The 15,585-nt window shown below is 41.2% G+C and overlaps 1 protein-coding gene across 3 annotated transcripts in view; it reads right to left on the minus strand.

Annotated features, from left to right (window-relative positions):
* The window catches only part of ERO1B (endoplasmic reticulum oxidoreductase 1 beta), a 65,886-nt gene that overhangs the window by 15,740 nt on the left and 34,561 nt on the right, over positions 1 to 15,585 (minus strand). For 2 of the 3 annotated variants that reach the window (XM_084623954.1, XM_084623955.1), the window contains exons 5-10: positions 9,670 to 9,752; positions 7,106 to 7,179; positions 4,431 to 4,551; positions 4,292 to 4,338; positions 2,833 to 2,844; positions 1,468 to 1,494 (exon numbers count right to left, since the gene is read on the minus strand). In XM_084623954.1, coding sequence (XP_084480080.1) covers positions 1,468 to 1,494; positions 2,833 to 2,844; positions 4,292 to 4,338; positions 4,431 to 4,551; positions 7,106 to 7,179; positions 9,670 to 9,752 — 364 coding nt within the window. Of the gene's footprint in view, positions 1 to 1,467; positions 1,495 to 2,832; positions 2,878 to 4,291; positions 4,339 to 4,430; positions 4,552 to 7,105; positions 7,180 to 9,669; positions 9,753 to 15,585 lie in introns of all 3 variants that reach the window. The other variant, XM_084623953.1, reaches the window with a different exon arrangement.

A 15,585-nucleotide genomic window follows, 5' to 3' on the forward strand; every position in this document is an offset into this window, starting at 1 on the left:
TCCAAATGTAGAGATTCTGTCTACACAGCGGGGTAATGTGCAGGAGGGGATTGTGATTTTTAAAGTGCAGTAACGTGTTTCACATGAATTGGTCTATGTCAACTCTGCTGTTGCACATTAAAAGTTCCCTAGTGCACTTCAATGTAGTACTACGGCACTACATTGAAATGCACTAGGCAACTTTTAGTGCACAGCAACAGGGTCTACACTGATCCATTAATGCTCAACATCTTAATGCACTTTAAAAATCACCTTCCCTCCACCCCAAGTGCACTTTACCCCACTGAGAGGACAAACACTTACTACATATTTTCCAAGAGATTCTGGGTAAAATGGTCCTATTGCCAAACTGAAGTAACTGCCTTTTAGGAGGTCTGGTCTCCTTTACCGCCATATTATTTTATTTTAAAGAGCTGATATTATGCTTTCCCATGCTAGTAGCTGTTACAGCTGCTAACAGCAGCAGTAAATGCTTTATTCAGAACAAAGTTAGCTGCTTAAAAGGCTTAATGATGTTTTCTTGCTCCAATTAACAAAATATTCCTTTCCACACCTCTAGGATACCTTTGGTTGCTATAGGTATTAAACCTGCTTGGCATTTTAAGGCAATTAAAAGGTAAAAAATTGCTTTTTGCTGCTAACTGTTTTTTTCTCGGTCTTAAAACCGATTCTGCTTGTATAAATGAGCGGTTCAGCCACCCCTGCTTTCTAAAACATCTGACAATTAGTCCTAATAAAGATCCTAGCAATTTCTTTGTCTACTTCTTCATTTTAGATTCTAAAAATTGGGAGTCATGAGTAGCTAAATGGTGAGCATTTACAATAACAAGGCAACTGAACAAAAGAGGAGGTCTCCAAGTCTTTGAATGCCTCTTAAAGTACTTTTATTGCACAAAAATCTCTCTGCATAAAAAGAATGCATTCTGAGTATGATTGCTTGAATAATTTCAGGAGGCTAATTTACCCTGATTTCAAGTCCAATTTAGCTCACTCTAAATACTTTTAAAAAACTACACTACCAAAAACTCTTTATTTCACACACCATATGTAGGTTCATAAAGAAAAGATATTCATAAATCTTCGTGTAGATCAAATGAACATAATATACAATCACCTAGATTTTCTAAAACATGCATGAGGACAGTTTTGTCTACAGTACAAAACCCTATTGCTTAGAGACAACTCTCTCATATATCATGGATAATTAGACTTGGAAAGTGAATACCAGTGTTCTAGCAGTGTAGAATGTCAACATAAGGGTACAAAATCTCTTACACATACTACAATAACTGATCCACTAACAAACAATTACTGGCTTTGGGATGAAGATGTACACTCACTCCAGGCACCAACCAAATATGACTGACAGTGAGTAGGGATAAGAAATTGAGGAACACTACTGGTATCTGTTCTTTCTAATGCAATTAACATTAATTTTAGGCATCATTATATCAACTTTTCTTTTACCTTCTAGCCATGTGTAGAAAGATTCTCCTGAAAACACAAAAATACATAGTTAAATCCATCAGCATTCATTTGTACATATTAACATCCTTTAAGTAGAAACTAGGGCCGTCAAGCGATTAAATGACCTACACGATATCATTCATAAAGCTGGTCAGAACTGTTCAAATCTGTTCAAAAGGCATTTTTTATGGATAGAACTTGCACTAAAAATGGCTTTTTGAACTATATGAAAATTCTGTGGAAAGTTTTCATATCTTAAAAAAATAATTTTTTTTCCATCAAATGGAAAAAAATTAATCAGTTCCCCTTCTCTTTTCCTTTTTCACTCACTTTTCCACTAGAAAAAAATGGAAATAGAAAGAGGGGAGGACCCAAACCTGAAACCTCAAAATCTGTTTATATTCTCAACAAATTTTTCATTTTATTAGTGAAAAAATTAAGATTTCTATGAAATTAAAAAAATTCTTGTTTCTTCCAAAAATTTTCAAGGAAGATTCTTATTTTTGACCAGCCTACACCACTCATTATTTCACACACAATAATGACTCCTCGTCTCCTTTGCAAACTAAATTTTCTTACTCTTTTTAATCTTTCCTAACATGAAAGTCTTCCCATGCCTTTAATAATATTCAGTGATATCCTCTGGAACATTGCTATTTCTACTATATAATTTTTGAGATGGGGTGATCAAAAGTAATGAAAGTGTTCAGGCTAACAGCGTAACCACTGATTTATACAACAGCATATTTTCAACATTTTCTAACCCTTTCTTGATAGTTGAAAATCTTGTTTGCTTTGACTGCAACTGTGCAGGTTTTCACTGAGCTGTCCACAATGACCCCTAGATCTTTTTAGAAAACAGCAATCAAAGCATTTCTTATCATACACAGACTACAATGGGGGAAAAAAAGGGGGATAAAACACCCTGACTATATATAAAGAAACTATCCAGGTAAAAAAAAGTTGTTCTTTTCCTTTATCAAATAAAAAGATTACATCTGCCATCAATGGAAAAGAGGAGAAACGCAAAGCCCTGCACAATTCAGGCCCAAAAGACTTCCACCCCATGTCTTGTAAAAACCTTCCCAGACCCTCTTTCATTTTTTCACCTTTACTCTTCTTGCTATTCATGTATTCCAGCAGCAAGACCATAAATATTCTTATGGGAAAAAGACAGACAAGTGAACTATATAATTAGGGCAACTATTTTGCCTCTTTTTTTTTCCCCCACTGGTAAAAAGAGTAAAAATTATTTCTTCCTCTCCATCCAAAAGAAGTTTACGCAACAAGTAAACAATCACAATTACCGAAGTAACTCCCACTATATATTTAACTAGTATGGAGAATGTATTAAATCAGACTTACCATCATCCTCCCCTGGAAAAAAAGAAAAAAGTTGTAAATAAAGATCTAGGAACATTAGAAAAAAACCTTTTCCACTCTGTATGGGAAATGACACATGTACCCTGCTATACAGATATTTAAAGATGCAAGAAATGCTTCTTCAGTTCATGTCAGGAATCTTACAAATGGCTTTTCTTTTACACAGAAGATATGCTGTAGGTCAAACAGAAGTTATGGGCTTGGTGCAGAAATTACTGAATGAAGACCTATGGCCTGTGTTATGCAGAAGGTTTGGATAAATGTCTAATGGTCCTTTCTTGGTCTTATAATCAGTGAACTGTTCACTCCTGTGCATGTTACATTATAAAACACACTTAACATTTTAAATATAATTAGTACAGTACAATATTCAAATATACTTAACTGCCTGCCAACAGTTAATATCAATATCACCGAGCTAGGAGGTCAATATTTAAGTTTTTAATTAGACAAATTAAAAAAACACAGAAGGAAGTATTAGGGAGTAACAACAGAGACTCTGCCTATGTTCATGCATATAAGATATAGGGCTATATTGTGTTATTTTTTAGACTGAATTAACTGATTTCAATAGTGACATTTAAAAACAAAGACTGGTTACAATTTTGCCGATAGTCCTCATCTATGCTAAATGAGTCTTCCTTCATTTCCAACACGCAGGGTTTCTTTTTGAATGAATTTATTTACATTAATATTTCATTGTTATGGGAACTAGGCAACCATCAGTACAGAAACTGAAGACTTCAATTTAGATTCACTGAGAAAATAAAAACTAACTTATTTTCATTTAGAATTTTAACATCAAAATTCTATTAGCATAAAGTATGCCTACTTAACACTGCTTTTCAAACTTTCATCTTTAAGGTAAATCTTTCCAGTGGATCCCACTTTGTATAGTAGTGAAATGATACTACTTCAAGAAAACTCATTACTTATTACTAACTTGACTATGAAAGAAAAGTTGTTACTGTGCATTGTATTAGCCAATAAACATACTGAAGTGACAAAATTAGATGCTTGAGGAAAATAAATCAGATTCAAGATATGAATTTTGAAGATACTGCTGTAAGGTTTTTCTAACTCCCACCCATCTTAGTATGGGATTTTGACCTTGATCTTGTAAACACTTATAGATGTGCTTTAATTTGCACACAAGTAGTCCCAATGACTTTAATGAGATTGACATGCATAAGATTAAGCATGTGTGCAATTTAACAGGATCAGAGCACTAATTTTAGCTAATTAAGTTTTTGGTATATTAGGGTCAATTTCTTTATATTTCATGATCTAGTTTTTGTCACTTTATATGACACTGAGTGGACAACAGATAGTACTACAGCGTAGGATATTATTTGTATAATTTGGACTAGAAAATTCATTAAGGTGAGTTGAAATGCTTTTGAAAGTGTTTTAATAAGTACAAAATAGTTAAGAGACCCACCCCTGCTGGGTGCCAATGGATTTAAAGGACGATAGACAGATCGAGGCCTGAAAAAAAGTTAAAAAATAAATGATTTTTGTATTTTGAAGAAATGTTACTGTTCAAAGTATAAAGTGCATTTTCCTCCCTCCCCAGTTACTTGAAGCAGTTTTCTTCATAGATGCTGTTCCACACTCTCCATGCAGAGGCCCCTTTGTATCCAGTGTAACGTTCTGGATTCAGCAGCAAATCCACATACTGCGCATCCGGAGATCTCTCATCTAAACAGGAAACCCTTTGTTACATATTCTAACCAGTCACTTTAAAAGGACTGAGTTTCACAAAAAGCAGTTATACAGAACAAAGTAAAAGTGAGATCTCCGACATCAAACACTATCTTATCCTCTAATTTGGTTTTAAACACCAGCATAAATATCCTGTATATAATATACAGTGTTATACGCTAAAGGTGACATTAAATAAGATCTGCTTCATTCTATACAGGTTCTTGTACTGCTCTCATCACTGCAGCAGCTGAGTACCTTCCAGTAGGGCACTAAGCAACAGGACTAACACTGTCACGTGTGGGTCTCTCTCTTTCATTCTTTTCCAAAGAGAAGATTTGTGTATGCAAATGTAGTGGTTTTCTTTTTTTTTTAAAAAACATGCTTCCGCTGGAGAAGAAGGTGGTGAGGTCTTTGGTGGTCCTTTGCTCCTGTGTGAGTTCGTTCCACAGACTCTGACTATTGCAAGTATAGGCCCCAATCCTGAAAAAACTAATGCTTGGACTTAAAAGTTAAGCAAGTGAATGGTCCCACTGGACATTGGGTCAATAGGACTACTCAGGTGCTTTCAGTTAAGCAGTAGTCAATAGTGGGTCAGTAGTCAATAGGACTACTCAGATGCTTACAGTTAAGCATGTCAACGTACAGTAAGTGTTTTCAGGATTGGGGCTATATGTTAAAAAAGAACACTAAATAATGATAGAAATTAGGACTTCCAATGTTCAAATTCTTCTAAAATCTAGGGTTTATTTTATGATTGCTTTTACAAGATGTATTTCTCAAATTTTATTCATTAGCTAAAAGAAATTTGTAAGATTTATTTTTAGATGCTTTAGTCCACATTTTCTACCAATTTACAATGCTGCCAACTAGAAATATTTTATAGTGCATTTTAGAATGCTCTTATAGCCAGGAAAAGCTATAAATTGCAACAGAGCATTTAATCATTCCTCTTATTTCTAGGTATATTATTTAAGTTCAACATGAATGCAAAAGGACCACATCCAAAAATAAAATTTCAAGATAGCTAAATACAGCTTTTTCAATGCTTTTTTAAAAATGTGAAAGATAACTGAAATACTACTCCCAAATTATTAAAGAAGTAAAAACTAGAAAATTACATATAAATAAAATATCTGATTTGAAAGGTCAAAAACTACAACCAAATGTCAAGAGTGTGTCACCCAATCAATCACAAGAGTAAGTCAACAGAAGCCCCGAGCACTTGCTCTTGTAATGATGAATGACGAGCAACCATAGTAGAAAGTAAGAGCTGATCTAGCAATGAAAAAAAGAATACCATCAGAACAGCAGTTAAGTGTCATTTCAGAAGTGATCAAAGAAGAGTAGAGAGAGGCGGAAGGGAGACAGTCAGAAGCTAAAATCATCTTAGGAAGCTGAACAGGCAAGGTGCAGGCAGCAGGCAGAAATGATGATGATAGAGAGGAAGCAAAAGCCTATGCAAGCTATGGGTTCCAGAACTACAATCTACTTCCCATAAAAATCCATACAAGCCAGAAAAATATGTTTTATGTGTTCTAATACTTTCCAAACACTACTGAGACAGCTTTAGTTCAATCTCTAACCTTTGTTAATAAGTTATCTAGAATAGGCTGCAATAATCAAAACTACTATAGCAGTTACCAGAAATAACAGCAGCCATGTTCTGAGATGAAGACAAATGTCAACCCAAAAAGATCAATTTTTGCTAATTATTAAAAATAACATGTTTACTAAAGGTAAAGAGGATTACTTCAATCCAGAGGCAACTAAGAAAAAAGCGATGCGGCGAAGAAACAAGCTCTTTGAAAGTGCAAATTTCTAAAGGTTAGCAAAGGCAATACAGTAAATGACTGAGGGTATAGCTACACCCTCAGTATAGAAAAAAACAAAAAACAAACAAACAAAATAAAACCCCAGCAGCTAGCCTCAGAGCTCAGATCAACTGACTTGGGCTTGCAGGGCTAAAAATAGCAGCGTGATGTTTGGGTCCGAACTCAGAGACCCTCTCTGCTCCTAGGTTTCAGAGCCCAGGCTCCAGCACAAGTCTACACTTGTTAGACCTGCAGCATGAGCTCTGGGAGCACAAGTCAGTTAACTTGGGCTCTAAGACTCCCTGGAGCATTGTTTTTTGTTTTGTTTTGCTGTGTAGACATACTCTCAATAGGTTAAAGCAATTAGGTTTTGCGTAAGTGGTCTTATGTTTGCCCCAGTATGGAATGAGGATTTCAGCATCTTTTACTGTTACTTGTGCACTCTCTTTCCTTTTCATTTCCATAAAATATACACCTGTCTATCCACTATCAAATGCCTCACATGTCGGTACTAATAGAGACTATCTCCCTATGCCCCTAGGTTGTACTCCCCCACCCACACACACTAAGAACTTTCCTTCTACATGAGAAGGTCTGAGATTTTTATTTGGCCAGTCAGCACAAAATTAAGTCATTTGTATTACACCTTTAAACTTATTTACTGACAGTGCATAAATATGCTTTCTTAGAGAACTTCAGCTGTTTTAAAAGCTTATTCACTCCAATATCTATTTTACCATCAAGTTCACAAAAGTGGTCCTGTGAATCATCATATCTTGCCCAGTCAATGAAAGCCTCTTTACTTTGGTTACTGAGAAAAAGAGAAAATAAACACATGTAATTGAATTTGACTTGTAAAAATGCTTTTATTTTTGTTTTTAAATGTATCCATGAAGAGCTGTCAAAATTAGCAATCATAAAACCACACAAATTAGATAATTTTGAATACAGAGAATTGATGGTGTGCAATATCTCTGGAGCTAAATTTAAAATGACTGTATCCGAAGCACTGGAACATATCAACGAGCTATTGCCTGTTAGATGCTTGTAAATTTATCTCAGGAGAAGGAAAACGAATGCCTGTATTTAGACTTGTCATACAAACACACCTTTCATGGCAAGCTGGAGTGTAAATCTAACCTACACTAGACTACAAAGCACTAAGTGCCGTGTGGACACTGCTGCTGTGCACTAAAAGTTCCCTAGTACACTTTAGTCTGCCCTGCATTGAAATAGGAGTAGGTTAGAGCACACTAGGGAACTTTCAGTGTGTGGTGGAGTAGATACAAACCCCAGCTTCCCAAGAACCGTGTGTTCGTATAGACAAATCTTTATATATTGTAGAAAAAACCCTGCACTGGCAAAGATGGACATGGGTCTTTCATCTCCTCTGTCCCATTTCTAACATCAACTGATTCTACATTACAATAGGAGACAAGCCAATGATCTTGATTACGTATATTGCTTTGTAAATAGGATTATCCTCTTGAAAAAAACCCGAAGAAAATACCAAGGAATTAATTGTCACATTTCCCTAACTCTTCCTCTCCAATGACCTTGTAGTATTTGTAACAAACTCAAATGTTTCGGTTTTGAGCATTTAGCAAACAATGGTAAGCCAGCCATTAACTACAGCATTTCAAAACCAAACACCAATAAACTCTCTCATTGGTAGTTAGCATGGTGCCTTGGGAAGTAATGCATAATCCCTCAACCACCCATTCTTTCTGACCAAGTTAACCCAAACTCAGTTTTACGAACCTAGGACCCACTCTGCAACAAGATCCACAGATTCCTCTCTTTTTCACATGTTTGGAAAAAGCAGGAAGAACCTGAAGGTGTATCAGGTGGAGAGAAGCTCTACTCCTAGGAGCTTCCCCATCCAGTCAACTTCCTGTATTTTGCCAGTAGGCAACCCCAGTTCGATTAAATTCAGCCAAACAGGCACAATACCCAGAGCTAGGAGCCATTAAAAGGGTGAATTGCTGGGTTTGAAGGATTTGCATAGGAGGCATAGGTACCTCCTGGCCTCCACATAACTGCTATCTCCCACTTGTTCCTATATCAGGGATTATCTTCCTGTTCCCTCCCCAACTTAAACACTCACTTTCCATGTTCCCAAGAAGCATGCTTATCTCTCCAACCCTTTACATGCCCGCTGTCCACTTTCCCAACCTCGTGAGCTTTAGGAGGCTTTTCACACTTTAACTCCCTTTTTCTTGGGAGGGAAAAAAATTTCTCAGTGACAGGCCAGTTTGGCCCTTTTTTCTGCAGAGGGAGAAGGCTGGAACTTTTTTTTTTTTAAAATATGAGCAACGAAATTAGGAATCTTACTGTCTCCTGATTTACTATAGCTTACACTGAGCTTCCTGAAGCCAACACTCTTAAGATGATGTTGCCAAGAAGAAACATCTTAGAGTTCAGGTTTTACTGTTCAAAACTGGGGCCCGAAAGTATGAGATCTCTGCTAGGAAAATCCACTAAAGTTAATTTTATCTTTCTACCTTTTTTGGGAGGATGGGTGTTAGAAAATGTCCCAAAAAAAAAAAATTACATTCTGAAACTGTTTACCTACTCAGCTTTTAAGTGGGCCCTAACTCAGGAGCCTCTAATCCAAATCATTTTGAGTATTGTAGAAAAATATTATTCCTGCTTCAGATCAAATCTACTACTTTATTTTATTTTTTGTTTTGGAAGGATGGTGCTGGGGAGGCAGGGGGCAGGTTAGAGAAGAGGCCAAAGTTGAGCTTATAGGAAATTGGTTCCTCAACTATGGAGCAACTGCCATTGTTGCAGTGTCAAGCTCCTTTGATCAAAATGGCCCTTCAATATCCGGCTCCAAACTTTTCTCTGCTGGGAATCCAGATCCCCCCATGAAGTACTCAGTAAATGCTATGTTCTAACATTGAGATTTCAGAGGCTGAGATAATTAGTTCCGGATGTGCAGATAAAAGATTTTAGACCATTCTCTAATATTTGTTTGTACTACTCTGCCCAGGACAAAGTGGTAATAAAAAACCCAAATGCTCTTTTTCCTGGGTTTCCTGACTTTCCTGCTCAGAGTTTTGTATACAATAAAAATCTTCCTTTAAGAAAGGAAAGATATTTGTTCTCTTCCTTCCGATCTTTAGCTTCAGAGGTTTTTGAGTCCATTAACTCATATTTAACACCAGGGCTATTTTCCACTGTTTTTATAGGGACTATATAAAAGTGAAGAGAACAAAAAGCAGCAGTTTCCAAAACAACATACCAGAGTCAAGACGACCTTTTGTTGGTACTATTTACTTTAAGCACAGCTTACCTTAGAGTACTGTTAATTGCTCCCAGTTTGTTAGCTTGTTCACAGTCTTCCAGTTCTTTGGTGTTATTTGCTCTTTTTGAGTACTGTAAGAAAGGTTATATTTAGTACACAAACATTAACTAGAAATGTCCTTTACTTCACCTCTTTCTTAGGGAAGTCAAAGTTGTGCAGTAAATACAAATCTGTTGATATGGAAAACACAAGGATTCTGAGGATGGAAGGTAATCTTGCTCATTTTGGAATCTTCTCCAGAATCAAAGTTTCCTTTTAAAAAAAAAAGCTTAGAACCTTTCCTATGTAATAAAAATCAATGAAGTATTTGCTTGGACATTGTGCAGACACATTGAAATACAGCACCAATGCTGATGTGAACATTCCCTTTCAACTTAAATAGAGCACTAAATTCAAAGACTAGCGTTATGACCACAAGAATACTTACAATTTTAAGTTTGTACAGAACAAGAGCATGATCTGATCTAGGAGGTCATTCATCACTGGAACCTGTCCATCGGCAGGTAAGCACTTGCTGTGACTGAATTTAAGGACATTCCTATAAAGTCCAAATATTTTTGAGTTATGCTGGGGAAAGCACAAGTTGAAAGCATTGATGAATTGGACTCATAGGCTTCTTGACAGTCTTAGCAACGAGAAGCCAGTCATCAAGATAGGGGGAAATGGTGAAGCCACAATGCCTGATGTGGGCTGCTATTACTAAGAAGACCTTAGTAGTGACCCTTGGGGCTGTAGCAAGGCTGAATGGGATCCACACTGTATTGAAAATGGTCAGGGCCCACCAGGAATCTGAGAGCATCTGACGGGGTGAATGGCCACGTTAAAGTATGTGTCCTACATATCAAGAGCTGAAAACTACATGCTCTTTTCTAGGGATGGGATTATAGATGACAGCATAACCATGTGAAATTCAGTTTGCGAATAAGGCAGTTAAGATGGCAGAAATCAAGGATAGCCCAGCTGTCCTTTTTGGGTACTAGGAAGTATATTGAGTAAAAACCCTTTCCTTAATACTGAAGAGGTAACTGCTCACTTGCCAGGAGTTTATGTTGAAGACCCTGAACTTCCTCAAGGGAGATCTGCAGCTCCTCTGCAACACTATGTAACAGTTCCTGGAACTGCTTATGGTCATCGGGGGGAAGGAGATATTGGAGCAACTATTTATCCAAATATGAGGACAGTCTCGTCAGTACCGCCAGCTCCAGATCCATCTTCCTCTTCCATGGGGTCAGGAGGAATTTCTAGTTGTTCTCTTGCAGGTGAAGGGTGGACAGGTGGATCATGTCGACTCTGCAGAGTGGTACAGGTCCCAGTACCCCAGAGAAGGCCAGGAAGATGGGTCAAAGGGTGGCTGTGGGACTCTCCCTAGCATACGGTACCAACAGTTCTGAGGGAGGTGCTGAAGTGGAAGTTGGTTCCAGACTGGTCTGGGAAGACATGTTTCAGAGGAGGAGACATCAGTTCTTCAGGTTGTTCAGAGTCTCCGAAAAAAGAAAATACCTAGTGTGTATCTGTTGGCAGCACCAATGGTTCCACTGGAGGGAAACTATGGCTGTCCAATAGAATGGGAGACAGACTCCTCCCACAAGCTGCATCTCCTGATGGAGTCAGTCACCCACCCTCTGGTCTCTGGGTGAGGTCTCTCAGATCCAGAATAGGTCAAAGTCCACCCTTGGCCTTGGGGATAGGAAATATCAGGACTAAAATCCCTTGCCCCTGAACTCCTGAGGAACCTCCTTTATCTCCCCCAGAGTGAGGAGAGATTGCATCTCCTGGAGAAGGAGTTGCTCATGAGCAGGGTCGCTGAAGAGGAACAGGAAAAGTGTGTGTGTGGGGGGAAGGTGGGATGGAACAGAACATCCCACCCCTATCGTGCTTAGAACCCAGCGATCTGTTGTGATCTGGGACCAAACACGGTAGAAGTGGGACAGTCAGTTCACAAAGGGAGGGCAAGGATCTCGATTGAGTCCTGGTGCTCCGTCCCTGGGCGCCCTTCAAAGGTTAGGTTTCGGTGCTGTGGGCTGTTTGGACCAGCCCTGGCCTTGGCCTGAGGAGGACTGCAACTGGTGCCTCCTATTATTCCTGCTCCTTCTCCTGGCTGAGTCCTACCTCGGGGGTATGGAGTAGAAGTGGGAGGGGGGCTGGGGTTTGACACCACCTTGACCTCCTCAAGAAGCGCCACAAACTCTGGGTGAGAGTCTGACGGGAGCAATTCCTGGAACTTAGCTAGTACTCTCCAGGAATTGAAGGCATAGCGGCTGAGCACTGCTTGCTGATTAGCAATGTGAAGCTGGAGCCCCCCCAGTTGAGTAGACTTTACAGCCAAAAAGGTCCAGCTTCTTAGCGTCCCGTGACTTTGGGACAGGACCTGGTTGACCTTGCTGCTCTTTGTGGCTCGCTGCATCCACCACTAATGTTGCAGGTTGACGGTGGGTAAAAAGGTGTTCATACCCCTTCTGCGGCACAAAATACCTCCTTTCCACCTCTTTGGCTGTGGGAGGTATGGAGGCAGGGGTCTACCATAGCACCTTTGTGGTGTTTTGTATGGTCTTTAAGGGGCAAGGCTACCCTAAAGGACCCTCCGGGGCAAGAATGTCCACCATTGGGTCTGAGTCTTCTGGCACCTCCTCAGCCTGGAGGTGTAAGTTTTGGGCCACCCTCCTAAGGTGGTCCTGGTGCGTCCTATTGTCCATCGCAGGGAGTATGGTAGTGGAGGTGCCAGCTACTGCCTCATCCAGAAAAGAGGATGATGAAGCCCATGGGACTGGGTCCTCCTGACCCTCAGGTTCCCTAGAGGCTGGCTTGGATATGTCTGCCCTATTCAAAGCAGACTGTGGTGCTGGCTCGAAAATTGCACTTGTTTGCGAAGACCCAGGGTCCTTGTCACGTGGGGGTGGGAGTCTTCAAGTGCTGTGGAAGTATGGTGTGGTACCAACATGGCTGAAGGAGGAGCACAGGGCGTGGACACTACAGACGCAGCCCTGGAGCCCCACCCTTGAGCCTGATGATAGGTCCAAGGAATCCAAAAGGGCCACTGTACCAGCATATCCCGCGATCTGCGGTGCCGGGACCGAGACCGGTACCAACTACCTCGGGAGATCAATGACTTATCGGAGTCCAAGGAATAGTCTGAGCCATACCATGGGAAGAGCAGAACCCAACGGTGCCAGGGAATGGTAATGCGGCGATAGGGAGCAGCGCCATAGCATTGTTGGCTTGCCCCGGTGTTGAATAGGTGGTGGTACCGACATTGGTGCTGCAGACTGCACCATCACCAGGCCTTGCGCTTCCACCTGGACCAGTGGTTGCGCCTGCAGGGCTGGGGACTGTGCCGTCATGCCAATAAGGTTCTGCATGGCCTCAAAAGGTATCCATCATGGAGGAAAGATCAATCTCGTCCTCCAACTCCTGCCAAGTCAGGGAGTCCACAAGCATCTGAGGGCCAAGCCATGGGTGCCCTGATGTAGGACATACCCCGCTGGGATCCCTATGCTGTTTCCTGATGGAGGACCAACCTGTCTGCCTTCTTCTTATGTGGCACTCGGGACTGAGAGCGGTACTGCATGCTCAAACTAGCTTTGTGAGCCAGGGAGCGGTGTCAATGCTCCCTGGAGGTGTCTTTTTTCGGTGCTGAAACCGGTGTACCACTTCAGGTGTCGCTGGTGCCACTTCCGGTGCTGGCTGAGAGTGAACAGCCACCTCCATTAAAAAGAGCTTGAGACGACAGTGCCACCCCATCTTCGTCGTGGGTCTAAAGCTCCTGCAAATGGAGCACTTATCTGTTTGATGGCCCTCGCCCAGGCACTTAAGGCATGACGCGTGTGGCTCCCCCTTGGGCATAGGCCTCCCGCAGTGTTCGCAGGATTTAAACCCCTGAGATCCAGGCATACCTCAGTCAGGGAAGCTGGGGCGGGGGGGACCCCCCTGAAATAGGCTAACTAACTACAATTTTCAAGAACTATTTACAACTAACTAGAAGGTAACCACTAGGTAGACACTTGGGAAGCAAGAGACTGAAGGAATCTCCAACGACCGTCACTGGCGGTAAGAAGGAACTGAGCAGGCGGTGGGTCGGCAGTGTCCTATATTCACCGCCATGAGGGTGCCACTCCAGGACTCCACTGCCGACCTGACAGGTACACTAGGGGAAAACCTTCCGACAATCATGCACGTGGCATGCGCACGCACACCTACTGGAATGGAGATGAGCAAGCACTCAAAGAAGAAAAATGTATTTAGAAGGGGTGCTGAGCGCCATTGAACCAAACTGTCAACTTTGTATATGATGGAAACCACTTCAAGCCAGGGGACGCACCAGCACACCCAGCACTCCTAGTTCCAGCACCAATGTCTGATACCAGCAGAGCCCTGGACTTGTGGATTTTCTTAGAATCTCCTAAATCTCAGAGTCATGACAAGTCCTCATGAGCTCAGCAGAAAGACTTGTTTGACTTCAGTAGCATTGTATCCAACTTTTTTGAAGTGGACTTAGAGGAGGATTTGCTCTCCTGAGAACACTCCTGGCCTTCCCATCAAGACCCCAACAGGGGAATCTGTGGGAGTAAATTCCCTCACTCCTAAGTTGGATCTCACAGCAGGAGGCACACTCCTTGCTGTGTCAGGCCAATACATGGGGGAGGGGGGGAGCAGAGGGGAAGGGGATCCCCAGGCCTGGATCCAACTGTTTCTTCATGGCTTTTCCCCATTACGTGCTTCTTAAAATGAAGTTCTCCCCCCTTGACAGGTACACATGGGAAAAAAGCAGCAGATACTGCAGCATGCCACAACATGAGCCTCCCAGAGGCAGCACAAGCAGTGCTGATGGTCGTCACTGACAGAGAAGGAGCATCAGCAAGAACAACAGATTTTGGAGCCCAGAGTTCTGGACACAGAAGCGGCAGAAGTGCCCTAAAAGGGGGGCAGGGGGCAAAGGTGCCCAAATCATGGCCACACCGCCACACTGTCTCTTCTCCCCAAGGCCCCACTCATGTACCACCTCCTCCCCCACAAGACCCTGGTCCCTGCTCGCTCCTCTCCGCCCCCCACACCCCTGTTCGCTCACCCTTAGGGCTGGTAGCAAGTGGGAGGGCCATGACCCCCTGAGCGCCACCCCCCCTATTCAGGCACCCCTGTCTGGGCAAAGTCCAGTAAATGTATTGGGATACAAGGGGAGGGGAAATTCCCCAGTATAGGAATTAAACTATAAAACTTAGCTAAATACTGTCAGAACATTTACTTTACAATATATATATATATATATACACACATATATATACACACACACATATATATATATATATACACACACACACACACACACGCATTTACTGGTGGAAGAATAAGGAGACAAAAAGCTTCAGGCACTGGAAGTTCCAACCCAGCCCATGCAGTAGTAAGAAGGAACTGAAGAGATGTCCACTCCACCCGTTAACTCCCCAGTTGGAGGCATGAGGAGAGCAAGGCTACATTTGCGAACACATGGACACTACTTCCAAGAACTCTCCAACTCCAGAGGCATGCATATCTACAGTGGAATATGAATAGGGACCAGCACTCAAAGATGAACTACTTCTATTGTTTTTCAATCTGAGTCTGAAGGAGACTCAAACATATTTTTACATTTTCTGTTTACAACTGTTTTTCATAAAGGTCAAGAGTGACTGAAAGGTAACAGCCGATAGCTTGTCTTGCCTTAAACCAAGCATATCTGAATAGAGCTGGTGGCCTCACTTCTCTTCAAAGTAGATGTCCACACCACAAAAGCACCGTTTATATCTAGCAAACTTGACAGCAGTTTGAGAGAGAGACTGAAGAGTGAACAGAGCATTCTCCCTTTATAACCTGCCAATTCTGCATTTAATAAATTGTTAACTCAGTACTCTGAGTATTATTTATATTGTATTA

This window comes from Lepidochelys olivacea (genome assembly GCF_965140295.1).
Source record: "Lepidochelys olivacea isolate rLepOli2 genome assembly, chromosome: 3".
NCBI lineage: Eukaryota > Metazoa > Chordata > Testudines > Cheloniidae > Lepidochelys > Lepidochelys olivacea.